The sequence below is a fragment of the Poecile atricapillus genome, chromosome 1 (assembly GCF_030490865.1).
Source record: "Poecile atricapillus isolate bPoeAtr1 chromosome 1, bPoeAtr1.hap1, whole genome shotgun sequence".
NCBI classification, from domain to species: Eukaryota; Metazoa; Chordata; class Aves; order Passeriformes; family Paridae; genus Poecile; species Poecile atricapillus.
The window spans coordinates 17,045,719-17,072,605 of record NC_081249.1 but is presented as its reverse complement, the minus strand read 5'-3'; the positions used below and the strand labels follow the sequence as shown (position 1 = coordinate 17,072,605).

The window sequence follows — 26,887 nt, the reverse complement described above, 5'->3', positions numbered from 1 at the left end:
TTTTTGGTTTTTTTTGTCTTTTCAGTTTCTCATTCTCTGTGGTCAGAAGACTTTGTCCTAAACCTGAAGCCTGGATTTGTCAAAAGCAAAAATAAGAAAGCTGTAAGTTTAGACTTGAAGTGCTTCCTGGAATAACTATCAGCCTTGCAAAGATAAAGGTGAAGCACATCCTCCCAGATGTCATGAGAGCCCCTTCCTTCACCAATGGAGACATCTGGGATAAAGTGATATGCCCCATCTCAGAAGAGGGATCAACATCACTGCCTGCTGCCAGATGAGCAGGATTTCCAGCATTGCTTCTCATTTCTTCCTTTGCTCACCCCACATAGTTTGCCATGTAAAGGGAAGAGAGGTTCCAGTGTAGAAGAGTTCTTAGTGGTTTTGTTAGAAGATTTTTGTCAAACTGATCACCTTTTTTCATCTGGAAAAATAAAGGTTCATGATGAGAGCTAGAGTTGTTATATCTCTGAGTGGTGGGTTTACAGATCCCAGTGTCAACAAACAGCTGGAATGGGAAGGGAGACAAGTCCCCATCTCCTACTCAGGGTAGGTCACTGCCAGCTACTGACCAGGCTGCTGGGCACAAGGGTCCATCAGGATTAAACTAAGTGTCTGCTCCCACTTCCAGAAGTGTCCTCTCCCCTTTATCCCAATGCTCAGAAGGCAAAGTCTAGGGGGAGGGAGGGGGGAGGTGTGCATCCCTTTGTCATGCAGCCCCTGTCACCTGGCTCCCAGATATGCTGGGAAGTATTCTGGGAGAGCTGTCCCACCATGGTGTGTGGCAGGGCTGCTTCAGTAGCTCCACAGTTCCTCTCTGTGCCTTTGGTTCTGCTGTGCCAAATATGGCATTGCCTCCAAATGGCACCCACCCAACCTGGCAGCCTTGCCCAGAGCTGGCCCTGACTCGCAGAAGTGCCCGTGTGCCCCGACCAGAGTGTGCACAGTTGCTCTGTGTCCTCTGCTTTTAACGGTGGTAACCTCCAGCCTGTTCTTAAAAGAGGCTTCTGTCTGAAAGGAATACCAGAAAAATGGCCTTCTCTGCACGCTCAAGCTCTCAGCACAGCACTTTCATGGGTGTTTGGCTTGAAAAACATATGTAAGTAGCCCTACTTGAAGTTAAGGGTACACATAAGTCCTTTGTTGACTTAGAGTGGACAGCAGAAAAACAGCTGAAAACACTGACCCAGGTCACAAGAATGAGGCAGAAAAACAGCTATTGAAGCCTCCTGCTTTGAATCCCACTCTAGGACACCACTTTCAGACCCCTGGAGATTTTCCAGATTGTGTCCTGAAATTCTTGTTTTATGCAGAAACCAGTGATCACACTTTAATGCCTGCTCTGAATCAGCTCCCCTCTCACTTCCAAGTTACTCTAGCAGCCGGTGAAATATTCTTTTGCATGCAAAAATGATAAGTTGCCAGAGAAAATATAAAGTACAACTTCATTTAATTCTGCAGGCTGGTTTCCAAATTAACTATGTATTGCCACAGCCCAGAAAGGCTTCGTATATATTCATAAATAGCCTAATGTAAAGCAGTAGGGCATCAGTAATAGTTATATCTTAATTCAGTTCTAAGAAGGAGTTTTTTTCAGACTGTTATAAGCCAAGCAAATTTCCTTCTGCTGCATCTCAGTATGTATTATCTATGGATGCCAGTATGATGGGTAACTCATAAACAGAAATTATTGCATAGAATGGTGAACTTTGTCCCTTGGTATTGTTACCTCCAAATTAAAAAATTAACAAAAAAGTGCACAGAGTTCAAGCTTGTTAACTTCAGACTCAGTGCTAATATTCATTTGCCTACCTTAACAACGTTAGGTTTTATCTTAATTGGTTTTATTAATTTCACTTGTCTAGGGAGGACAGGGGAAGAGGAATTTGGCTTTATATCATCATTCTCTTTCATTGGAACAAATGAATACCAGAGTGCAAGGAAAATAGGTATTCTTTTACTTAAGAAGGTGGGATGGCTTTTCTAAACACATTGATTGCAGGATGAAATTAACTGGGTTAGGTTTTGGCTGGTTGGTTGAATTGTTTGGGGCAGGGCTGTTTGGTTTGGGTGAGTTTGGGGGGTTTTGTGGTTTGTTGGGGGAGGCGGCTTGGGTTTTGGTTTTTTTGCGGCGGGGGAAGATTTGGGTTTGGTTGGTTGTTTTTTTTTGGGGGGGAGGAGGGGGTGGGGAGGTGGGTGGCGAGCCAGTGACGCACGTCGGGAGCCCTCAGTGATGAGATGTGTATTTTTTCACCTCAAGAGCTAAGGGCGGTGCTGGCCGGCTGCCCTTGCGGTGCTGCCCGGAGCATCCAGCAGGCGGCCGGCGCTCCCCGGCGCTCCCGGCGCTCCCCGGCGCTCCCGGCGCTGCCTGCAGCCCGCGCACACCGTGGGAAGCAGCGCAAGGGCTGACGTCCAGAACATCCCGCCTATAGGATCCGAGCCGCCAGCCGAGCCCCGCTTTCCCCCCTCGCTTTAAATCCGGCTGGCGAGCGCAGGCACCGAAAGCGAGAGAGATTGGCAATGCAGCGTGACAGCAACTCCCGAAAGTTCTTGCTTTCTGTGACTCCTTGCTTTCGGACTCGGAGCTGCCGGGCAGACCTGGAGCTGGGAGTTTAACGAGCCGCGTTTGCGAAAATGCCTGCCACTTGCTGGCCCTTGAATCCCATAATTTGCCTTCCAGAGCTGAGGAATACTTAACAGCTAGAGAAGCGGAGGGGGAAAAGGCAAGTTTCACAATTCAAACAATGCTAAAACATGTTCTCCTTTCACCGTATGGAAACAGGACTGTGGACAAAGCTGCAGGTGCTTTTTGGTTTGGTTATTGACAAGATATGTCACAAAGTAATATGACTTTTAAACTCTTCTGACTCTTTAAAGCCAGCGAAAAGAAGCAAAATTAAAGCAAGAAATTAATTGGAGGAGTTTGAGGACTTTCAAAGGAGAAAGCTGTTTTCTGCGAAGAGCAAAATAGGACGATGGCATCTGGAGAGTGCCTTCTGCTAGACCTAGAAACAGATAACTTCATTTTCTATAACATCTCTGTCAACCAGAGTGCAAACTTCTCCCTGCTTGGGGAAGAGTGGTTTTACCCAGCATTCCTCTACGCCATCCCCACAATCTATGGGATCATCATTCTGATAGGCCTTATTGGCAATATCACCTTGATTAAGATCTTCTGTACTGTGAAATCCATGCGAAATGTCCCTAATTTGTTCATTTCCAGTTTGGCTCTGGGAGACCTGCTGCTTTTAGTGACTTGTGTGCCTGTGGATGCCAGCAGGTACCTTGCTGACGAGTGGCTGTTTGGCAGAACAGGATGCAAACTCATCCCCTTCATACAGCTCACCTCTGTAGGGGTGTCAGTCTTTACTCTCACTGCTCTCTCTGCTGACAGGTAAGCTTGGCTGTTGTTGCTTTGGAAAGAAGCCTGCATATTGTGGCTCCATAAAATGCACAATTATAAAATTGTATTTTCAGGTAAAAGATTCATTTTTAATGTAATGAGGGAAGAACCACCTAAGGTGATTTCTGTGCACATTAGCTTACAACTTGAGGAGGATGCAGACTGAACACAGGATACTTTTTCTAAACTAAATATTTGTGCAATTTAGCTAATAGTCTACATTAATTCATAGAGAGACAAGAGCAGATCAAGTTAAAGACCAGAGAGAAAAAAAATGTCATTAATGAAGCTCTGCTGAAAGATAGCATGTCCATATTTGCCAAAAAGATAATTGATCCATACTTCATGAAGCATGAAGGCACTGGAGCAGCAATTTAAAGTGCAGTGAGAATCAATTCTTTCTAGGGGCTTGCTTGAGAATAAAGTTAATAATATGTGAGGCAATATTTCATAAAATAATTTTTCAAATATTCAGATGAGCATGCCTGAAGCCAGGAATTGCAGTTGTCATAGCCAGTGTATTTCCCTTGGTTAAACAGTTTGCCCCTTTATCCAGTCAAAAGTGATCTGTGTTATTGGTTCAGAAACTTCATTTTCCAATAATGTTTAGTAAAAAATAATGTGTGGTAAATATGCTGGTTTATTTTCTGGATGCTTCCAAAAGAGATTAAAGAATACATTGTCACCATGCTGAAGTGACACACAAGTACTGAGTGAAAAATTGTTTCAGTTTTGTTGTGATCAAAAAAGACATGGGAATTGTATCCTTGCCTACAAATAAGTGAAACTAGGTTTCCTTTGGGTAGTCTCTTGCATGACACTGTCTCTCACTAAGCTGCTTTAAAACATCAGACTACTTTTGTTCAGATTTCAATGTAGTTCACACACATATTTCAATATACTTTTTGCAGTCTCAATGAAAGCAGATAACTCCTCGGTGTTTCAGAGACAGAATAGTCAATATGTTTGTCCTCTCTTCTGTGTTGGGATATATAAAAATAGCACTGTCTGTCCCAGTAGCAGATGACAAACAGGCCTATATGTAGATAAAAGTCTTAAAGCAATATGCTTTAAAGTTCTGTGAAGGTAGAAAAACTGCACTAGTGAAAGACCACATGCACTTTTGCTCCTGGGTTTGATGTGGTGTCTGGTATCCCTCTGACCACTCTGAAGAAAATACTGGGAAAAAAATAAGTATCTCTCCAGGAAAATGCATCTTTCTAAAGCGGTAATGTAAATTGTTTTAAGAGGTGTAAGGAAAAGAAAAATGCATTGTAAAGAAGACTGTGTTAGAGATATTTATTGCTATCTGATCACATGCTACATAAAGTAAACATTGCAAATGCTTTCACTGAGCAGCACATCAACAGCACGTTTTGCCTGAAGTGGTGGAACAGAACAGAAAACAGCAGCTGTGCCAAGCTTGGGATTTGGTGACTTCAAGTTCTGAACTTCAGCTTTATCAGGAACCTATTAACCATCATGCTGCACGGATGATCAAATGTTTCCATTTCCAAAGGAACATTTTACCCTCTTCTAATACATCTTTGGTCCACTACAGAAGGATATAATAATGAAAGTTATAACTTTGTTAAGTTTATGAATCCAATATGCTGTGCATTGAAGCACAAGTGTCCCTTATCTGTTAAGTTTGCTGAAGTTTCTATTTTGATAAATTAACAGCAGTGCTGGGTTAATTTTGTTACAAAATAATATAGTCTATATTTTGCAGCTCACAACCCATTAGTCTATTTCCTTAAAGCTGTCACCCTGAACTCCAGACCCCAGGATTAATCATGTCAGAATCATTAGGGAAATAACCTTAAAATGTGAAAGGAAAACTTCCAAAATGTGAGTCAAATGTGAACGAGCATGGTGATGCCGGCTGGGGGCTGTGGAGGGTCTGGAAGCCAAACACCCTGCTGCAGGTGAGATACTGAGCCTGGCATGTGGGATGGTTTCACAGACACCCATTTCTGATGACAGACATGGCACTGCATGAAGGTAAACAGAAAGGGGCATGGTGGTGAGATGATTAATGTTCAGTGAGGTGAATCCTACCTGAGATGCTCACATGAGGCATGTGGATATCCCTGTTACCATTAATCAAAGCCATAGACCATGTGAGAGAAAGGCCTCCTAAAGCTCCTGCTGTGAACAGCATTACATGACACTGTCTCCAAGGAGAGGGAGACTTGTCAGTGTACTACAGACATTTTGCCTATAATTCATCATCTGCAAAGAATTATCATAAAACCCCCTTTGTTTCAGCATCCTTCCATTGACAAAAGCAAATGGAAACAACTGCTGGCATTACTGAATGTATCATGGTGATGCCTAGGGAGACATCACAGGGAACAGAAGTCTGCTGTGTAAAGAAAAGCACTGGAGTGTGATACAAGAGGGTCACTTCCAGAGACATGACCATTGAACCACAAGGTGAATGGCAGTGGGTAGGTGTGATGGGCAGATAGAGTATATGAGAGTGTGTGAAACACTTATGCTACAACAATGGTACAAATAATCCTGTTTGCATTGGATCACCTTCTGAAAATGAGGGCCCCAGTTTTAGTAGCTTTTTGCAGTCACATCATCAGTGCAAGACTATATGTCTTCCTCAGGTGTATTTTTATTATTTCCATTTCCACTCTCCCCTGTGTTAGGAATCTCTCATCTGCCAGTGACTACAAACACTTGGCTGAGTGCCAGTCTCCAGCACAGAGCACCTAAAGTTGCTCAGTGGTTTGACCTGCCAGAATGAAGGGTTGTCCAGAGGATTGACTGTTCAATTGCAAACTTCTCAAGGAGAAACAGAGGGACAAACTGCTAAACTCAGCTTTTCCTGCAGTGAGAGCCTCCCAGCCTGCAAGTGCTCTGTGTAGGTATGGACACAGCTGGGCATGCCTGTGCAGGTTTGAGCAGGAAGGGATAGACAGAGGGTCCCTGGGTGCTTAGGATGGCTCTGTGTACAGCCATGAGATTTCATTATTATTTCAGGAAACACATAAGAAAGGGCGAGAAAGAGTTAACAATATTACAAATTTATTTCCTGTGGCTGCACGGTGTCTGCATCTGGCTGGCTGCATTTGCAGGAGCAGTGGGAGCTGTCGGATGACACCTGTTTTCCTGCAAGTGTGTCAGTGTTTTCAGGGCAGCCAGGAGAGGGTTAAGGCATGTGCTGTGCTTCCAGCCACCTTCCATGAGTGATAAGGCGCCAGCGCTGTGTACAAGAGCAAGGAAACAAGCAGCCCATGTGTGTGGTGATGTTTGTGTGTTTTAGAAACACTGTAAATGAGGTTGGTAGAGTAAGGACATCTGTCTGCCCTGCTGCTCTGCACTGTCGAGCCAGTGGTTTCTTCAGCTACTGCTCAGTCTATCCCAGAAAAAACGGGAGTTTGGGTTCTTCCCTCCTCCTCCTCCCCCTCCTCCTCAGTGCAAGGATAAGGGGGACAGAGGCACCCGTGAGAGCAGTGACACCTGCGCTTCTAGCCCAGGCAGAAAAGCCAAGGCTGTCTCAGCAAGGGACAGAAAATTAAGGAAAATCTTTGCACAGCTAGACGAAAAGCAACTATTTAATTGCCCATGTCATAGGAGACGTCTTCATTTAATTGGCTTTCTCTCGTGACTGACAGGGCATATACATTTGCATTTGAATTAACCAGACTGTCAAGCATTGATCATAGTTCCTCACTGTTAGGCTGACATCCTAAAAGATCGAAATGCCCTGGTGCTCATGCAGCGAAACCTTCCTGAAGAAATGCTGTTTTTACAAGCACACAGCAGAGTAAGTGTAAAATGTAATTGGAGTTTACAAGCAGCATCTTTACTTTAAGCACCTTGGATTATGTGGATTCTAGTACTGGAAAACTGCAGCATGCCTGCCAGCCCGAGCTGCCTGCAGTGCTGTGGTGGGAGTGACAGTGTAGTGAGATATGTGGAGTGACATTACATGGGAGATTAGGTGGCTTACAGTGGTAAAACCAGCTGCAGACTGAAGGGTTGCAGTCATGCAGGACACCTGAAATGAGGATGTTAGCTTTGGAAATGTTGACCTCAGTGCCTTGGGTGCAGGGATGGATGCAGGAAAGCTGCCAGGCTCCCAGCTCTGCTGGGTCCCTTGGAATGCACCTTGAACACAACTTTTGATGTTCTTCTGAACTCATATGACAGTTTGTTTATCTAAGAAATAAAACATTCAAACAACACTCCTAAAAAAAGAAGCAATGCAAGGAAAGAAACAAACAAATCCAGAATTTCTACAAACACACTTTTAAACATGCAAAAGTCTTTGTTTAGTGGACTCATCTCTTCTGTGATTTAGATGTCTCCAGCCCCTGCTATTAATATTACCTACAACACTACAGGAGGTGTAATATCTACGTGCCAGTTCATTTATTTTACTTTACAATCACTGGTTTATATCTCCACTAGAGGACTAAGGGAAGCATGCCAGCCTAATAAAAAGCTATGAAAAGTCAACAGATTTCCACTGAGTTGATTTACATAATGACAGTTTTTTAAAAAACACCATCAGTTGTAAAGTACCAAGTCCATAGTAGTTAAGAATATATTCTGCGCATTCTAGTCACAGTATACATGAAATAGCTTCAGGTCACTAAGGCACTATTTTGGAGCATTTTACTTGTGCTGTAATTTACTCTGCAGCCCCAGGGAGGTTTCAGGGGGGAGCAGAGAAACCCACTCTGACCTACCAAGACAGCCTCTAACACAGTCAATGAATGTCAGCAGAATGGAGTTTGGATCCACTAATGTGACCTCATGACCTCAGCCAAAACTTTGGTCCCTCCAAGCCAGGGAAGAAAACTGGAGGGACTTCAGGGCCCAGCCCAGAGCCTTCTCTTGCACTGAAGCACCTGGCAGCCCCATCTCCACCCTTGCCACTGGCACAGTGTCTGTGCTGCTGCCTCTCACATGCTGATGGATGCAGGGTGATATACACATATCTCCTTCAGCTGATGTACAAGAGTCTTAGATCCTGGTTTCTGTCCACTGTGTCGATATAATATAAACACTCTTTACACCTTTAGTTTTAGCTCTCGTTTCCTCAGCCCCTGAATCTGTCTGCACCAAGAGCTACTGATCAAACAACACAAATTTTCTGAATGTCTTGATTAACCAGAGCAGATGGCCAAAACACAATAGATGCACTTCTATAACCAGGAAGATTAGAGCTCCCATTTATAGCAGTGGGAGTGGTATGGAAATCTGAGTTTAGAGTCAGTGCTAATGTGCTGGAGACTGTCAATATTTAAGCAATCAAAAGGAAGAAAAGTCAGATTACCTATTGTTTACATTTCAGTAAAACCTAAAACCCCCTATCAGTTGTCATGGTCTCATAGTACGAGGTGCTGTACACACTGTTATTAAGGAGAGCAAATTCTCCAGCTGCAGAGAATTTGCCGGCTGTGTGTCCCAGCAGTGGGCTGGGATTTCACCATCACTGCTGGGAGATGAGCTTACAGTGGACCCATCAGTTCATGTCTTACTATTTGATGTTCAGATGTGGATAACAACCTGGCTGAGAAGAGTAGGAGGTAGCTGAGATGAAAAAGTAGAAGCAGGCACAACTGCTCTGTGAAGCCTCCAGTAACTGCTTTGCTCAGAGACAACCCTTGCAATAATTTGTCTTCCTTTATTTTGGAAAGAGACTTCACCACTGTCCCTGTGGAGTTCCCTCACCTTCTTTTTCAGCAGTTTGTCACCCAGGTGCCCACCTCACCCCATACAATCCAGGACACCGTGGGCCGTGTCAGGACACGTGTCCAGGACACAGCAGGCTCTGCAACCCCCACACACAGTGACTGCTGCATAGGATCTCAGGCAGAGCAACAGCTTTCAAAATCCCTGTGCCATGAGGCAGCAAACAGGGACAGTCCATGGGCCTCTCACAGTGCTGAGGCACCTGAAGGCATCCCAGCAGCAAGCTAAGTGCTCTGCTGTAGAGAAAAGCAGAAGGCTGGAGATGCCTTGCAAAAACTCCCCTCCTGATGGCAGGCTAACAATCAGTTTAATTGGAATGCAGAAAACTGTGGAGCATCAAAGGGAGAAGCATTGTCAGAGCTCTGCCCATCCTGTCCTCACTTGCCCTCTGTCCAGAGCCAGTCTCTGCAGCTCTCTGGGAAGGCAGAACAGAAAACAGTACCATGACACCCTGAGAGAAAAAAAAATGTTTCTTCACACCTTCAGGCAACCCTGAAGCATGAGATTGAGACATGAATGTTCCAACGACCTGGAAGAAGCAGAGATGTGGACTACACCAGAGATGCAAGACTAGGAGATACCTCACTAGCCATCAACTCAGCAGTATTTCTTGCCCACACCTGTGCACAGAGAATATTGAATATCTCATAGGATTTGGATTAAAACAAATCTTCCCAGTGACATGAGGCTGTTTTCCCAGCATTCAGACTAATGGTGCATATATCACTCTGCCACCCCTTGTGTGTCTGGCACTCTGTTACCCTCTCTGCTTAGAACTTATGTTTCAAATTGAAATTTGTCTGACCTCTAACCACTGCATAATAACCTAACTCACAGCAAATGTGAAAGGCTGAGAGAGTTGGGGTTGTTCAGTCTGGAGAAGAGAAGGTTCTGGAGACACCTTATTGCAGCCTTTTAATACTTAAAGGAGTTTATGAGAAAGACAGAGAGGGACTTTTTACCAAGTAATGGTAATGGACAAGGATGTAATGGACTAGGAGCAATGGTTTTAAATTGAAAGACAGTGAGTTTAAGTAAGACATAAGGAAGAAATTTTTTTTTATGATGAGGGTTGTGAAGCACTGGATGGAGCTTGCACAGAGAAGTGGTGGATACCCCACCTCTCAAAGTGTTCAAGGCCAGACCAGATGGGTCTTTGAGCAGCCTGACTTTACTGAAGATGTCCTTGCTTATTGGGGGAGGGAGGTTGGGCTTGTTGATCCTTTAAAGGTCCCCTCCTAACCAAGCTATTCTATGGCTCTATGATTAGAGAAGTCAAGGATAGCAATAGATTGTTCAGCCGCTACATGCTGCTGAAGGTTCATATAGTGGTGATGATCTCTTATGACACCTATGTTTATTGAAACCACAGAAAGTATTTAAGCATCATGTAACTGGCTTTGCTTTATATTGAGTTTCACTAAAGCCATGACACAATGAGAATTTTGTGAAATGAGAATCTCATTTTGTCACATGCAGAAGACTTGCTCCAATGTCTTCTTTTGTCTCTTCTTTCCTTAACAGAGCACTATTTTTTTGCATCTTCTGCTCACTGGCTTGTATATTTACTATTTTGCACATAACTGAGTTAAAATGGTTTGGCTTAGACTATGGCCACTTACCTCAATGACTCTACAGAATTCTCAGTCTTGTTAGCCACTGTGTCATCTGCAAACTTTTCCAGCAAAGGTTTTACAGCCTGCTCAAGGCAGGTGATATGCACAATAAACACTGCAGCTAGAGAAAGTTCTCAGGACCTAGGCTACAAACTGTTCCACACACTGCTTTTTGCCACCTTGATAGATGAATATCTAGGGGAGCATGGGGCTCAGGGTCCCCACCTGGATCCCCACCTTCCCAGACCAGAAGTCCTAATTTTAACCCTTTCCTGTGGGAGTGGGACAGAGATTGCCTGGATAGGAGAGGGAGTACCACATGGACCCTGGTTCACGTATGTGTATATCTGCATGCATGATCACCCGTGCCAACGTGCCCATGAAAGCTGCAGCTCCTCTGTACACCAGCATGGCCCACATCCTATTTACATCCCCTATCATGTTGTGACAAGATAAAAAACCCCTGACATCTGCTGTGTGTTAAACAAGATAGACATATTAATTATCACCTGTTAGCAGGATTAACCCATCTCTTATTCCCTCTACAGCTGGCCTTGGGCAGCACAAATATTTGCAATTTTCTTGGTCACATCATCCAGCTTTTCTGAACATCACATCTTTGAAGCCAGTTCTCCACTTCTGAGGAAATCCACCACTTTTTCAAGATTTGTAAAAAAATTAGCACCAGCTGTTCCTCAGCTAGTTCCTTTAGTACTCCTAGGTGTAAATTATTCAGGCCTGCTGGTGTGAAATTAGTTTGTGTTAGCAGCTTTTGGCTCATATCATCTTAAATACAGCTCACAAGTTTTCTGCTACCTCTGCAGAACTGCACACATAGTATAGAACCGCGTATATCTCCTGCTCATTTAGTCCTGAAGATGACTATTGGGTTATTGCTTTTCACTTTGTCTCATTGTTGTTCATATCTTCACTATTTATGTGTATTCCCAACTTACTGATTTTTTTTTATTCCTGATGTATTTAAAGATGCACATTCTGTCTGTTACAGAGTGACCTTTGTTAATATGTTGGTTCCTTCAGCTTTCCTTATCAGTCACCAACATTTTAAAACTCCAATACTTGCTGTCATTTACGTTGGCTTTTTTTCCCATCTGTTGCATATTGATTTTTGTAATTACTTCTTTGAGGTTTTAGCATGACTCCTCCTTTTCTGTTATCCAGGGCAGCTTTTTGCTGTGCTTTTTTCATGACAAGGAGGGAGACACCAGGGAGCAGGCTGGAAGTCAGCAACTAATGTCCAGTTAGTGATGTCCCTTTAGATTTGTGTTCTCAGTCAGTTGATTTGAAAGTTGCTTTTAACTTTAGGTAATCTGCTGCTCTAAAGTTAACAGAATCATAGAATCATAGAATCATAGAATCATAGAATCATAGAATCATAGAATCATAGAATCATAGAATCATAGAATGGTTTGGGTTGGAAGAGACCTTAATGGTCATCTACTTCCAACACCCCAGAAGTGGGCAGGAACACCTTCCAGTAGACCAAGTGGCCCAAAGCCTCATCCAACCTGGTCTTGGTTCTAAACATATATAGCTTTTTATTCTATTTCCCCAAAATTAATATAAGCACACTGCATATAGCTTATGGAAGTGCTAATTTTTAGGTCAATGATGAGCTCTTCTTTCTCTGTCAAAACCAGGTACAGTATTGATTTATTGTACAACACAGGCAGGACTTTTTCTGTTGAGAAGCTGCCATTTTTAGAAACTCAAATGAATTTCTATAACTGGCTCTGTGGGATATCCAGCAGTTATGCCACCTGCTTAGATTACTCAGTGATTCTGTCTTTATGCAAAGATGGTGCTTTCAGCAGAAATAAGGCAGATTCTCTAGTGAAATGAGGGGTCCATGTCTGAGACCTCAGCTTTATTTGCCCTGGTCACAGTTCAACCCTCAGGCATGCAGATCTCCCCCACCCAGGCTGCTGACATCCCTGGAGACTTGGGTTGAGGCAGTAGAGCCTTGGATGGAAAGCACCCCTGTGGCTTGCTCCTTCTCATGCCTGCTGGTCCCTGTGTCAGCACCAGTTCTCCCAGCTGCACTCCAGACACTCACCACATTGCAATCTCGACACCAGCTCCAGTTCTGGTGCCACATGGCATGAGCAGGCACATCCCTCTGGCTGTACCCAGGCACTGAGCATGCAGGAATGTGTGCAGTGTTTAACTGGTGTTGGGGACCTGTGTCAGAGTTTGGTGGTTTTGAAATTAAAGGATGCTTCCAAACTGTGTCCAGAGGGGCATCAGATCCAGCATTGCCAGCTGGGCAAGGAAGGAGATTGTCTCGCTCTGCTCTGCACTGGGGCAGCCTTACCTCAAGGGCTGGGGGCAGTTCACAATATAAGAGAGACATTAAACTATTACAGAGCATCCAAAGGAGGCAACAAAGATGGTGAAATGTCTCAAGAGAAAGCCATATGGGGAGTGGTTGAGGTCACTTGGTCTGTTCAGCATGGGGGAGACTGAAGGGTCACCTCATTGCAGTTACACCTTCCTTGTGAGGGCAAGTGGAGGGGCAGCCACTGATCTCCTCTCTGTAGTGACCAGTGACAGGACCAAAAGGAATGGCCTGAAGTTGTGTCAGGAAAGGTTTAGGTTGGATATCAGGAAAATTTTCTTCATTCAGGGGGTGGCTAGGCACTGGAACAAGCTCCCCAGGGAAGTGCTCACAGGACCAAGCCTGACAGAGCCCAAGAGGCATTTGGACAATGCTCTCAGGCACAAGGTCTGACTTTTAGGGTGCCCTGTGCAGGGCCAGGAGTTGAACTCAATGATCCTTGTGAGTCCCTTCCAGCTCAGCATATTCTGTGGTTCTGTAAATGAATGGGTCCCAGCCCTGCTTCAGACAGTAGGTCTCACATCTGTTTGCAAGGAACCATGAAACTGGCCCCACTGAAATCTTTAACTTGGCATGAGGCTGAAGATCACCTTCTGGAAATAACTACCCTGGGTGTAAACATGTAAACATGCTTTCTGATGTCCATGGGACTCACACTATTTCCTTCAGTAACATTTTAACCCATTGTTTTTTCATATATATAGTTATTTTTTGGAATATTTTAGGCTGTGGGTGGTTATGTCTAGGAATAACACATCCACTATCAAATTATTAGTGTTCAAGCTCTCCTTCCCAGTATGTAGTGCAGTTCAGTGGTCTCTAAAACACTCTGTCTCAATTCTGAATTTAGGCATTCCTAGACTGAGATCCTTATTTGTCCATATTCCAGGATAATGTAGCAGTATGCACTGAATTTTGAACATATGTTTTAAAAGTAAGAACTGTGCCACTTCTATCAATGCCTCCTTTTTCTTTTATTTAAATGTTAAATTAATAAAAAGAGAAAGTAGGCAGTACCTGCCAATGTATTTAAGATTTGCCCATTAGAGATGTCTTTGTGCCCATATGCAATTTACTGAAGATTTTAATAACAGATGTTCACTCAAGAATCATGCATAATAATGACAATCTTAACTAAGTATGCAGAAAGCAGATAGACCCAGAATAGGTTGTCGGAGTGTGTTGATGGGTTAGACAGTCTAGCAATTTTGTGGATTTACTGAATTGTCTTCAGAGCTATAAATATTCATAACATCCATGGTGGAAACAATAAAGAAAGTTTGTGGCATTGCATTTGTCATAAATTTCTTGGTATATTTAGTAAGACTTTTCTTGCTTTCCAGGTGGAGCTTCACACTCAACAGGGCTCCATCTTCTTCATTTAGGTAGCTTTTCCATAGCATCAATTTTTCTCTGTTGTCTGAGGCTTTTTTGCATGGTAATTGAGCCAGTCCTTCATATTTTGTGGGCAAAAAAAATAATGTGATGCTTGTAGAACATAATTGCAAAATCTTAATGAAAGGATTTTTGTTTGGTCTGTTCTCAGGCCAGGACCAGACCAATGTGCCATTAACCTTACAAATGGGAACAGATGATTGAGGATCAGAGGGACTGCAAATTTCACTTTTCTCACTGTATCAGTTGCAAGTGGGAGCAGGAAAAGTATCGGGGACATGCTGACTTAGAGACAGTTTTTCCATCATTACCACAGGAAGTCATGGCAATTTCAGGAGCTCATTTTCTAGAACTGGAGGAACTCAGTGTTTTCACTTCTCAGCAATTGACGTGACTGTTTCTGTAAGACATCAGTCTATTTCAGCCAATCCCTGCTTTTTTATTTAAATTTGAGCTTCAAATTAGCTCAACTTCTCAAAATAGAGCACAGTTTAAATAGATTCAAAACTTTGTAAGTGGATTTCTCACACCAGAGAGAAAGAAAGTGGCAATACATACATCTTTCCACCAGCCTAATGCAGTCTAAACAGTGGGACCAGTAATGAAGCAAGGGTGGGCAAGGCTTCTGAAATCTTGTTTGAACAGGTTTGAACACACTTGGGTTTTAAACCATTATACAAATTCATGTGCAGGGCACAGGATCTTTTTATGTAAATGGTGTAGGGGGTGGTAATAGATGATATTACTGGGAGGAAACTTTCCTTGGCAGTTAAGTCCTCCTGCAAATTCATTTTGGAAGGGCACTGTCCCTTTTCTCTGGAGGAAGGATGGGCAGGCCTTTTTTCCTCTTTTATTTCTTGCAAGTGTGAGGTTAAGCTGTAGAAAGATGGACATGCTTGGAAGGACTGAGATAGAAAAGGGCAGTACTCTCTGGCAGAGCCTATTTCAGCTATTTTCTCTCCCTACACTCCTGGGTCATCTACATTAGCTTTACTTGCTGACGTAAGGGAAGGGAGAAAGGCAATACAAAGCAGTCACAGAAGAGGAGAGCAAGCTGAGGCTGCCTATAGCACCAGCTTCTCCACACAGCATAAAGTTACTTCCCTTAAAAAACCCACAAAATCAGAGACTTAGACATATGGGGCTAAATTAATTTAAAATCCCAGGGAAACATCTGATTGGCCTCCCCATGCTTCAGTTGTTTTCATTTAATTTTTGTGGCTGTTGTAGCAGGCATAAGTAAGTGGATGAAGGATGAAGTAAAAAGCTGTGAAAGAGGCACTGAGGCTGCAGTGTATAAGGTCCTTTCTCCCGCAGAGAGCAAAATTGAAGCCCTTCTATGCTTAGAAATGTATAGGCAGTATGACTTTGAAGGCAAGGCCTGTTTTTGCTTCAGGTGGTGTGTATTTTCCTGGCTCAGCTAAGGAGCACAAAGATGGATGAAGTATTTTTGTACCAACAGAGAAACTACATGTAGGAAACACTGATATCCATTTGGGGCCGTATTTTGGTTGGTATCTTTGGATGGGGTATCTGTAACTGTCTTTTTCATGCTACAGCTACTTCTGTGTTTATATTTGAAGCTGCAGCTTTTGGGCTAAGTGCATGGTATTAACCAATGTTTGCATTCTCCAAGTACATTAGGTGATGTTATCTATCATTAGTTACATTATTATTAACACAGGGACAATGACACAGTTCTCCTTTTTCCCTGGCATAGTAACCTCAGTGGGAAAAGTATTTACCACAGGAAGACCTTGGGTGTGCCACATTTTAGTGGTTTATGGTCATTTCAGTAGTTTCATTTGTGAGAAACAATTACTCAATGAGCACAACAGAGATCCTAAGGGATGTGTAAAAGACATTTTCAAGGATTCAGTGGAGATGTATATGCTCTGTGGGCTCCTACCAATCCACAATGATTTTTTGGGATTAGGTTAAGAAGTGATCTGGGTTGAAGCAACACAATCACCAGCTTGCTCTTAGAGGTTAGGATCCTGACCAGGACAGCACCAAAATCACTGTGGCTGGTGTGGAGAGAATTTCCTTAGCAGGTGAATCCTCACAGTGCCTTAATATAATTGCAATTATATTAAGCACACATTGGATAGTTCCATTAGTAATTTATTTTGAGGAATTCTTTGAGTGAGACTACAAGACAAGGAGCTGACTGGCATCCATCCTGGCTGGGAGGTCATTGGCAGCTGCAGTGTACATGGCAGGCTGCTGCTTCACAAGTGGGAACAGACAAATTCAAAGGCTGAGCAGTAGTAAAGGTCAGCATCTCTTCCACACTTGCAATCAGATCAGCAAACCAGTCATTTTCATCTGAGCTGTTTGGCATGAGTTCTTGACTATATCTTTTTTTTTTATTCAACTGAATCTTCAGAAGGCACATATATTTAGTTTTGTGCTTTGTTGCAGTGCATGAATTGTACCTCTGGTTCTTAAACTTTTTCAAAAATTTCTTTAAAAGATGATAGGGAAAGGAGTTTAACTGTAAAGAATATATATATATTTAAAACAATAATTCAATAATTAGAGACTGAATGTGTGAACAGCAGAGGTGATCAGTTCAGGGCCATGTCTAGATCTACTGCAGAGAGCTGAGCATGCAATGTGGCACATACTGTCAGAGCCCATGCTACCACCTGGGCTAAAAATAATGCCATGTTAAGACCTTTGCATGAAAGCTCAATTCCATGAGGTCCATGGCGCCTCTAAGGTGTAGAGGTATATTCATCAATGTTCCCTTCAAAGTGGATTGAAATACATTCTGGATGTTAAATACAGGTAATTGAAAAACAAATTGCAGGGGACAAAGATTTGGAAAGCTTGAAATACTATGTGACATCCAAACTGGAAATACACATGCTGAAAAGCAGAACGAGCTGCTACTCAAATCCAGTCTACCTTGATGAAGTTCTGAAGAAATGTCAAATAAAATTCAGGTTTGACCCTGCCAGAAAGCGGTATGGAAAAGTAAAGGAGTGAAGGCATTTCTGAGCCCCACTCAGAAACCAACCAGGAGGTGCAGCTTTTTCACACCCTGAATACCAGCAACAGGAAAATCCAGTGGTGTCTCAGCCCACACACCAGCCTGGGGGGCCAATTCCTCACCATAGCACCCCCTGTGCTCTCACCAGGAGCAGCTCCTGCAGCTGCTGCCCAGAGCCTGGGCTGGCGTGGCAGAGTAGAGCTGCTGAAACACAAACCGGAGACACGCACTGGCACATCAGCAAGGTGACTGGAAATGGGGATTCCTACCAGATCAGTACTGATCAGTCACACATCAATACTCAGAGACTAACACAGATTACTGGAGATTTCTGCTTAAATTAACCCGCCATCAAGAAAGTCATGCAGATAGTCAGCAAAATAATTTTATTTGATTTTCAGGCTATTAAGAAAATATCTACTTGTGTTTCTTCACCTGAGAACGTATATTTTCAAAATCTGTTTGCTAGCTTTGTTTCTTCTGTTTTACCTTTCTGTTCTTTCACTCCCATGCTTTGGGTCTACACTGAACCCCTTGCAAGCAAAACCTCTCTCATATCTTCTCTTACATCTGCTGTAGGAGGCTTTAAAAGTATACTAAATGCCTAATACCCAGTGCTAGCAGTCCTAGACATTTCTAATTATGTTTTCTCCAAATTAAAATTTTTGTAAATTCCATCTCTGATTAACATGTACCAATAACTTGAAATGGAGTAATTTTCTGGCTCCCCCAACTCTGTTAATGATAATAAAAATTAAAGTTTCCCTATATTCTTTAACTTATCCATGTTCCTGGAACATAATACTGGAAAATATTCTCTCAGCTGTCTATATTTTGTAAGGCAATCCCTGAAATAATCATGCTAACATGTCAGGTTGATAAGCATACAGTAAACATCTGTAGAAAGACCTTTGAATCAACTAAATTTGCTAATACCTTGATATATTATTAATTTCCTTCTTTAAGGTTAACTGAAGACTTTCAGTAAACTAATGTTTCTGTCAATAATCTATATCTGGTCAATACTATAAACTGAGCTATTTCAACACCACTCCTTTAGTAATCTGCCTAGCACTTCTGTTTTATGACTGCAATACCCAGAGCATCATATTTGTTTAAGAGCCGTGACGTTCTTCACCTGAGTTTATGATCTGGTGCTGGAAGATGGTGCTTTGTGGTATGACATCACTTAATCCCCAGTTTTCAGAGTGCAGGTTAAAGAGGTGCCAAGCAAGCCTTAAAAATACTGTGTCTAGACACTGCAGCTGGAAAAAAGAAGGGCTGTAGAGCTTGGAGAATAAGTGGTTAAACAGCAAACTACTGAGCACAGTGTTTGTAGTACATGAAATGAAAAATCCTCTACACAAGGCATCTATATGAAGAAATACCTGCAAATGACAAAATGTCTAGATACAGTCTTCATAAAAATAAGTATGTAACTATGTATGTACTTAAGTATACATGAATACACATGCATAAAAATATGTGTATGCACTTAAAATATATACAGAGATATGTAGACACATATATACCTACCTGGAGGGAAAGTTAGGTATGCTGAGCAAGATATTGCATATAATCAAAAGTTAAATGTATTCTTACCCTGCAAATAAAGCAATTACCCAGGTCAAACAATGCAGGACTGATGGAATCCTCTTTCAAATGCTGAGCTTTAGGATAATGCAGGCTATAGCAGGTGAGGAGTCATGGAGTGTCCGTAGAGCCTGGGTTTGTGCTGCTGCATGGAGGAGCCCTGGGGTGCCGCCCAGACCCAGGCAGGGTGTTGTGCTCACTGCCTCTGCTTCCACCCTAGTGCCCAGTCCAGCTGTCTAAAGGAGGCAGGATGCTGTAAGGAGCTTGGAAATGGACTCTGGAGCAGCTGATGGGATGTACCCTGCCATGCCAAAGAGGGCTGGGACAGCCCAGGACCCAGGCACACACCAGTCCTCAGGGAGAAGTGACCAAGGGGGAGCCAAGTGCACCACGGGCAGTGAGGCAGATCCTGGAAGAAATAACCAACAGTTTGTAACTGTTATTTATAATAATGGCCCTCCATGCTAAGTTGTGAAACCTGTAGCTATAATTAGGAAGGCCTAATTATATATTTTTTTCTTCTACCATGTTGCTTAAGTGCATATGTGAGTTGAGGCTTGCTTGGAGCGTCAAATCCCGCCAGAGCAGGGCTCCTGCATATATGAAGTTCTGATGTTTTCCATTCCTCTCATTACACACACAGATTTCTAATAAGTTTAATTCTTTGATATTCTTGGGTTATAAAGTACAATTTTCTGAAAATTTGAAATAATGAAAGACAAAATTTCAAATCCAAAAATCTCTCTACATATCTAGAATAGAAAGCAATAATGGTGTTTTTTCTGAGGGACTCAGCAGTTCTGGCTACTTAACCTGAATGCACTGAGTTAGGGAAAACTCTTGCCACCTGCACTACCCAACAGCAATTAAGCAGGCAACACACTCTCTGTAGCTTGAGAAAAAATAAGATTTGCAGGAGACCACTATACTCACAGCTTGAAAAGTGTGGCAAAATCTCAGCCCAGTTTCTTTCAACACTATTCCATATAGTACACCCTATAAAGGGTGTAAGATGTACACTTTTGAAGAGAAGTCTATGATTGCACTTCCTGTCTTAATGCTATTTGGACACATATTAATGTCATTAATATTAATTAACATGTTAATGTCAGGGAGGCCTGTGCTTTGTCGGGTCAATTACAAATTAAATGAACTCCTAATCAATGCACATGAAACTGAATGAACTGATGACAGGTGGCTTTGGTTTAAATCAAGAAATCTATTGAAAGTACTGAAATTAAAAACACCAGAAAAAAATCCAGTCTTGAGTAAAGAATGATTTTGTTTGTGTTTTTATTTCTGAATGGAAGGGAAAAACAGGACTACTATGCTTGAATGTTGAGGTCAGTAAATTATTTCTTTTTTTGTTTGTTTGTTTCTTTAGGTATAAAGCCATAGTAAGGCCAATGGAGATCCAAGCATCCCATGCACTGATGAAGATTTGTGTGAGAGCTGCTATAATCTGGATTGTATCCATGTTGCTTGCCATCCCTGAAGCAGTATTTTCAGATCTGCACCCTTTCCACGACAAAGGGACTAATAAAACCTTTATCAGCTGTGCTCCTTACCCTCATTCAGATGGGCTGCATCCCAAAATTCACTCTATGGCATCATTTCTCATATTTTATATTATTCCCCTATCTGTAATTTCAGTGTATTATTATTTTATTGCTAAGAATTTGATCCGGAGTGCTTACAACATCCCCGTGGAAGGCAATGTGCATGTGAGGAAACAGGTAGAGATTTTACTTTCTTCAAAAATCCACATTCTCTATGAATCTGGGAGGAGAGAGGGAATACAGGGAAATTTATACTGTGACAGACCGTGTCTGTCATACTGATTTTAATAGATTAGGTGGGGTAAAAGAATTAAAATGGATGAAAGGAGCCATGATACAAGGCTAAACAGTTAAAGCATCTCCTCCTGTTTGTAAGTTCAGAGACTTTGGCAGAGTGGTTACCATGGCAAGCATAGCAGGAGACCCTTGCCAAAGCCTGGGAAGGTATTGACTAGGATGCAGGGGAAGGGGCAGAGCAGATGCAGTGTTTGCAGATTGAGGCAAAGGGGTGATGTGGGAGAAAATCAAAACTTCACAAAGTTGCTGTCAGAGAGAGGACCTTGGATAAAGCCTTGCCTGTTTCTAAACAGTCTATTTACCTTAACATATTTATCTTATTTGCCTTACCTCTTCTTTTTACTGAAATGTGCTGCAGCCTCAGCTAAACTGACACAAGCCATTCATAGCTAGCAATTGTCCACTCAACTGCACCCAGCTGACACCTCCACCTTAGGATGACCCAGCACAATCATCTTACATAGCCTTCAGGTGCTATGCTGAAGCAGTAAGGCTGTAAAGACTTGGGTTTTACCCATCAAATGATGTGTGATCCCTGAAATCCTTATCTTTTTCCCTTCTGGATGTGCATGAATCTTTTCCCCTGCAGCCCATTTCTCTGCCAATTCAATGGCTGTTTTGATTAGTGGCAATAAAGTGAGCAGTACAAGCAGCCCTTTCCCCTTTGGTTTTGGGGAGAGAGCTCTAAAGCAAGCAAAAGGCCAGGCTGGTCTAGCACCCTCCATCCATCATTCCCGTCCTGCCGTGCGTGCAAGTGCTATATGTCTCCATCTGAGATAACTGGTATCGATTTCTTTATTGCATTGCTTCCTTTCTTTATAGTGCAGATGTGGCCTCAATAGCTCTATATCAAATTAAGAATACATTTCAAAAGAATATATGGTTTAGCCAAGGAGAGCCCTTTCTCAAAGGATTTAATTTTCAGCCTGCTCGCTGGAGACATTATCACCTGGTGCATGTCAGTCCTTCCTGAGCTCAATGGCCTGTTTTTAGTCAGTGCCATTAAAGGGGCACAAAATAAAGTCAAAATGGGCCTGCTATGTCTGCCCTTCCTGGTTGCTGCTTGCAGCTGTCCTGAGAATAGATCAGCCTGTGTAAAATGCTCAGTTTCTGATGTGCCTGTGGAGCTTGGAAGCAGAGTGAGGACGGGGCAGTGTCCTGGGAGTCTGGCCAGGTGCTGTGGCCACAGTGAGGCAGGAGCAAGGGCAGCAAGGCTGAGGCTAGGAGTAGTTGCAGGCCATTCACGTAGGTATAAGTATACATAAGTATAAGTGGGATGCAGCAAATTCCCTAGGAGTGTCTGGGAAGCATTAGTGGGATTACCACAGAGGAGAACATTAGGGAGCACTAAAAGGTCAGCAGTTACATTTTCCAATCCTGCAAACTCTGGCTGTGCAACCTCTCCCAGGGAGCCGTGCATTTTAACATGTTTTTGTGGGCAACTCTGTCTGTCCTCTCATTTTGGGCAACCTCCTTCAGGATTTTTGTGTTCATTAGGAAGAGAGATGTGTTTTTCAGTGGCTTTGTTATCTTAATGTGCAGCACTCATGGACAAAAAGACAAGGTATAGTTTACCTCAACTCCCCTGGGTTGAGCAATACCTTTGGGTTGACTCCAAACCTGTAGAAGTAAGTAAAACAAAAGCGTGGCTGGTCTGCACAAAGGTTATACTGTGTGCTAACTGGCTTTGTGAAAACACTTTTCCCTGACAAAGCTCAGATTATACCGAGAGGTGGTCATCCATCTATTCACCACCTGTAGCTCTCTCCTGGTGGCTCCAGTGCTTTCAGCTGAAGGGTCCACCTTGCTGCTGCCTTGGTGTTCCTCTAAGTACAGAATGTCCTCTCTCTCCTTCTCCATCTCCTTCAGACTCAGAGTGCTGCACTTGGTCTCAGAGGGCTGTGAGCTGTTGACAGCACTTTTGTATACATACACCACATGGCTCCATGGTAGAATGTCCTGCCTGTGAGCTCTGAAATATCCCAGACTCCTACACAATAATTAATTATAATAATAGTAATAATAATAAGGTAATCTATTAAAATTACATATGATTGTATATATTATGTGTGGATAACTAATGCAGATTGTCCACACTTTTGTTACCAGAGCTGGGATTTTGCAAAGTTACAAGCCATTGGAATTTTATCTCTAAACAGGAAAGGAAAGACTTCTTATGTAATAAATTTTCAGAATTATTTGTTTATAAGGGAATGGGGTTAACGAGAGACAAGGATAGTTCTTGACTGTTTACCTGCAGTCCAGATTTCCCTGCTCTGGGCATGCCACCTGCCATATGTTAGCTGGAAAGCAAAAAATAGACAGCCCCTGGTCTGAGCTAGGAATACCAGCTAATCTGTGTTTCCCTTTCTTTGACCAGATTGAATCCCGTAAGCGCCTGGCCAGGACCGTGCTGGTCTTCGTGTGCCTCTTCGCCTTCTGCTGGCTGCCCACTCACATCATCTACTTATACCGGTCCTACCACTACTCCGAGGTGGACACCTCAGTGCTGCATTTCATTGCCAGCATCTGTGCCCGGATCCTGGCATTCACTAACTCTTGTGTCAATCCCTTTGCTCTCTACTTGCTCAGCAAGAGCTTTCGGAAGCAGTTCAACAACCAGCTGCTGTGCTGCAGAGCTCGCCTCCTCATCCGCTCCCACAGCATGGCCAGGAGCACCACACGAATGACCTCCCTCAAGAGCACCAATCACTCCCTGGCCACCTTCAGCTTGATCAATGGCAACCACATCTGCCACGAAGGCTGTGTCTAAAGGCTGCAGTCAGAGACATCAGTTGCTGAGCATGGCTGCTGGACTTTGCTCCGTGGGGATGGTGAGCAGCGCACACACGCTTGCACACACGCATGCAAGGAGGTGTGGTGTGCTCAGAGAACTCAGAGGAGCTTGAAGCATCCAACATTTCATCTGGGGCTGAGGTTGAAGCATCCAGCATTTCACCCTGGACTGAGGCATCACCAGAGCATCAGATCATTGACCACCAGCCCACAGGGTCTCCCTGGGAAGTGCTGCTGTGCTTTCAATGAGAGCAAAATGGGAACCTTAAGATCAAATCTTTTTTGGCACTGCAGAATCTTTATCACTTCCTGCTCAATCCCAAATTTATTCAGACTTACAGCAGTGATAAAGACCATATCAGGTGCACACAATTTGTCAGAACAGTTGCGTCCATCACTTTATGGTGTAATGTATTTTGACATAGAAATAAATCCATTTAAATAAGGTAAATACTTTTACAAAGGAGTTCAGTGTAGGTCATTTACAGACTTTCCAAGTATTTATTAATGTTCTGAGTACAGTATTAATTCATTGTCTAAAAGATATCAAAAGTTTACTTGGGCATGTCTGTGGCCCCATCTGAAATGAGCAGTATCTTACACCACGTCAATGTGAAAGCAGTAATGTGAATAAATGTGAGTTGGAATATGTTTACAGCTTTCAACTGTGTGAACTTTTGCTGTGTTGTGGAAGAGACAGCAGGGCAATTTCCAAGCATTACTGTTTTGTTCTTCCTGTCTTCAAAGGTATGATATAGTGAATATTCCATCACCTAAGTGGTACCACAAAATGTTAGCTGGGTTTAACTAAGGGCAGGCAATAGCAGAAGCTGATGTACATCTATTTTTCACGTAGTAGTGCTTTGTAAAACACTAGTTTTTCAGCAAAAGCTATCAGCAATGCAATTTGTGATCTCCAACCTACATTTTTTTTCTACTGTCTTCACAGAAATCTGTGGAGACAGAGCGACAAAACTGGCTAACAGATTGGAGAAATAGGTCCACTCTAACGTTTGCTCCAGAACAATTCCTGTGCCAGGTACCATCTATTCTGGGACAGGAGCACAGTGTCCTGCAGATATCAGACTCCTGAAGCACCTGTGCTATAAGACACTCAACAAAGCTGCACACCTGATAAAAAAAACTGCTGCCAAAGGACACCATAAACCAATCACTGTAGCAGAATATGCGGGTTTTTTTATGGCCCTTATCCTCTTTGATGATGATCCTTTTCATTGCCACACCAAAAGATAAATGAAAGCTGGTAAAACTTTGTCCTGAGTTTGCTCTGTGTTTGTAGAAAAAGTCATGTGTGCAGTGTAAAAGCACTCAGCCCTGTGTCTGCAGCTGCTTTGGGATGCTGGTGAGAGTTGCTATCTCCAGGGGCTCAAACAGGCTCTGATGACAAAGGCAGAGCTCTGAAAACTTTGGCTGATTTTCCCTTTTGTCCTCTGGATGAGATTGGATGCACAGGTCCGTGAGCTCAGGACGGGGCCCCATCACTGTGCTGCTAAGGGTAACACTGCCCTGCTCCCCCACCAGCCCTGGGCACTGCCACCTGTGTGTCACCCCCTCCTCCAGTCATAAGGGCCCCCACACCCCAATCAGGCTGAAAACTAATGGAATGGGGTTATTTTACAGGTGAGTCAATTCCCTTGCTTGGCTGACTGTGTCACTATGATGTTAATTTCAGTTTACTAAGCTATCCTAGGTCCTCATTTATTTAGAGTTTCAGTGCTTTCCTTAATCTTTACTGTGAAGCCATATACAGCACCAGAAGCTCAGTCTGCAACGATTTCAGAGTTTGTTTGAGTTCCAAGCTGTTTATGACATTTCAAAATGAGAAAAAATTATCTGGCCTAAGGTATTTTTATTAAATATTTTCTTTAGCCTTGTAAGAATTTAATCAAAGGCAAGCAGGAATTACATACTTCAACAGCAAACACACCAGGTGCGCTACATAATGTGTCCTCCTGTTTGGTAACAAGAGATTACTGTTGTTCTACAAAAAAATTCAAAAGTTTCTGAATTTTTGTTTCTGAGGGAAGGGGCTAAAATCATAAATCATGAATCATAAAAATGAGAAAATCGTAAATATGGGGAAAAGAGCACTGTTACAACTCCCTTAGGGCTATGCTGAATCATGAACCCTGTCATCCTGAGAAAGGTGGTGGAGAGCTATGAGGATTTAGCACTGTAGATTTTAGTAAGTACTATTGATTATACACTTTCCTTTGAAACAGAGCTAGTGACTCCTCCAAGAACAGAGAAGATGGTTGTGGCTCTGGTCTGAAAAGTGCTTTCCAGGAGTGCAGCTGCAGGTTGTCCACACGTGTCACTGCCTCACTCCTACCTAAGTTGCTCATTATTATTTAGTGATGGACTTGGCACTGCTGGTTGAACTCGATGGCCTTATAGGTCTTTCCAATCTTAATGATGCTGTGATTCTATGATTCCTTTTAACTTTGTTTTTGCATCTGATAGGCATAAATTTAGGGCGAGCTCCATGCAAAATGCAATCTTTTCATCAGAGTCTAATATAGATACAAGTTATTTTAATATTTAGAAAATTAGATCAAGTATTTTCTAATGAGTTGTCAATTTTCATTAACATTTTTCATTTTATTCAGATCCCTGGCTGCCTGTTCAATACCATTAAGACAAGTTGGTGGGTCTGTGAAAAAAAAAAAAAATACATTGAAAAAAGTTCCTTGCAAAAAGTATTTCGAAACGTATTTCACAAATTTGCACTCATTTTTTAATATCATTGAAAGACCAAACCTAAGACTGGAATTGTTTCTATTTCATCCTCATATTAAAATAATGAAAAAATATCAATGCAGCAGTTGGGGTCAGGGAATGAAGGAAGATTCAAGAAAATTTTCTGAAATATCATAGAATGTAACTGAAATATTTGTAGCTGCAATTTTTCACGTGTGTTTCTCACTCCTTGTCTCATTACCTTGGTTTCAAAAACACGATGTACTTTACACTGCTGCAGCAGCCTGATCCCTTATCGAGGGCTCTGGCAGTGTTTGCTGGCACAGCTGCAGTGCTGATTCTTTGAACCTGGAGCGTTTTCTGCAGCGTTTTGTTTGTTTGGTAAATTTTCAAAGTGCCAAAGATAAAACCTGTGCCCAAGCATAACCCAAG

The 26,887-nt window shown here is 42.7% G+C and overlaps 1 protein-coding gene across 1 annotated transcript; it reads left to right on the top strand.

Moving 5' to 3' along the window:
• The first annotated feature begins 2,306 nt into the window (after positions 1-2,306).
• On the top strand, positions 2,307-24,930 carry GRPR (gastrin releasing peptide receptor). Its single transcript, XM_058849876.1, has 3 exons — positions 2,307-3,391; positions 20,467-20,818; positions 23,319-24,930. Exons 1-3 carry the CDS (start codon positions 2,973-2,975, stop codon positions 23,709-23,711), a joined length of 1,164 nt encoding a protein of 387 aa, XP_058705859.1. The 5' UTR covers positions 2,307-2,972; the 3' UTR covers positions 23,712-24,930.
• The last annotated feature ends 1,957 nt before the right edge of the window (positions 24,931-26,887 follow it).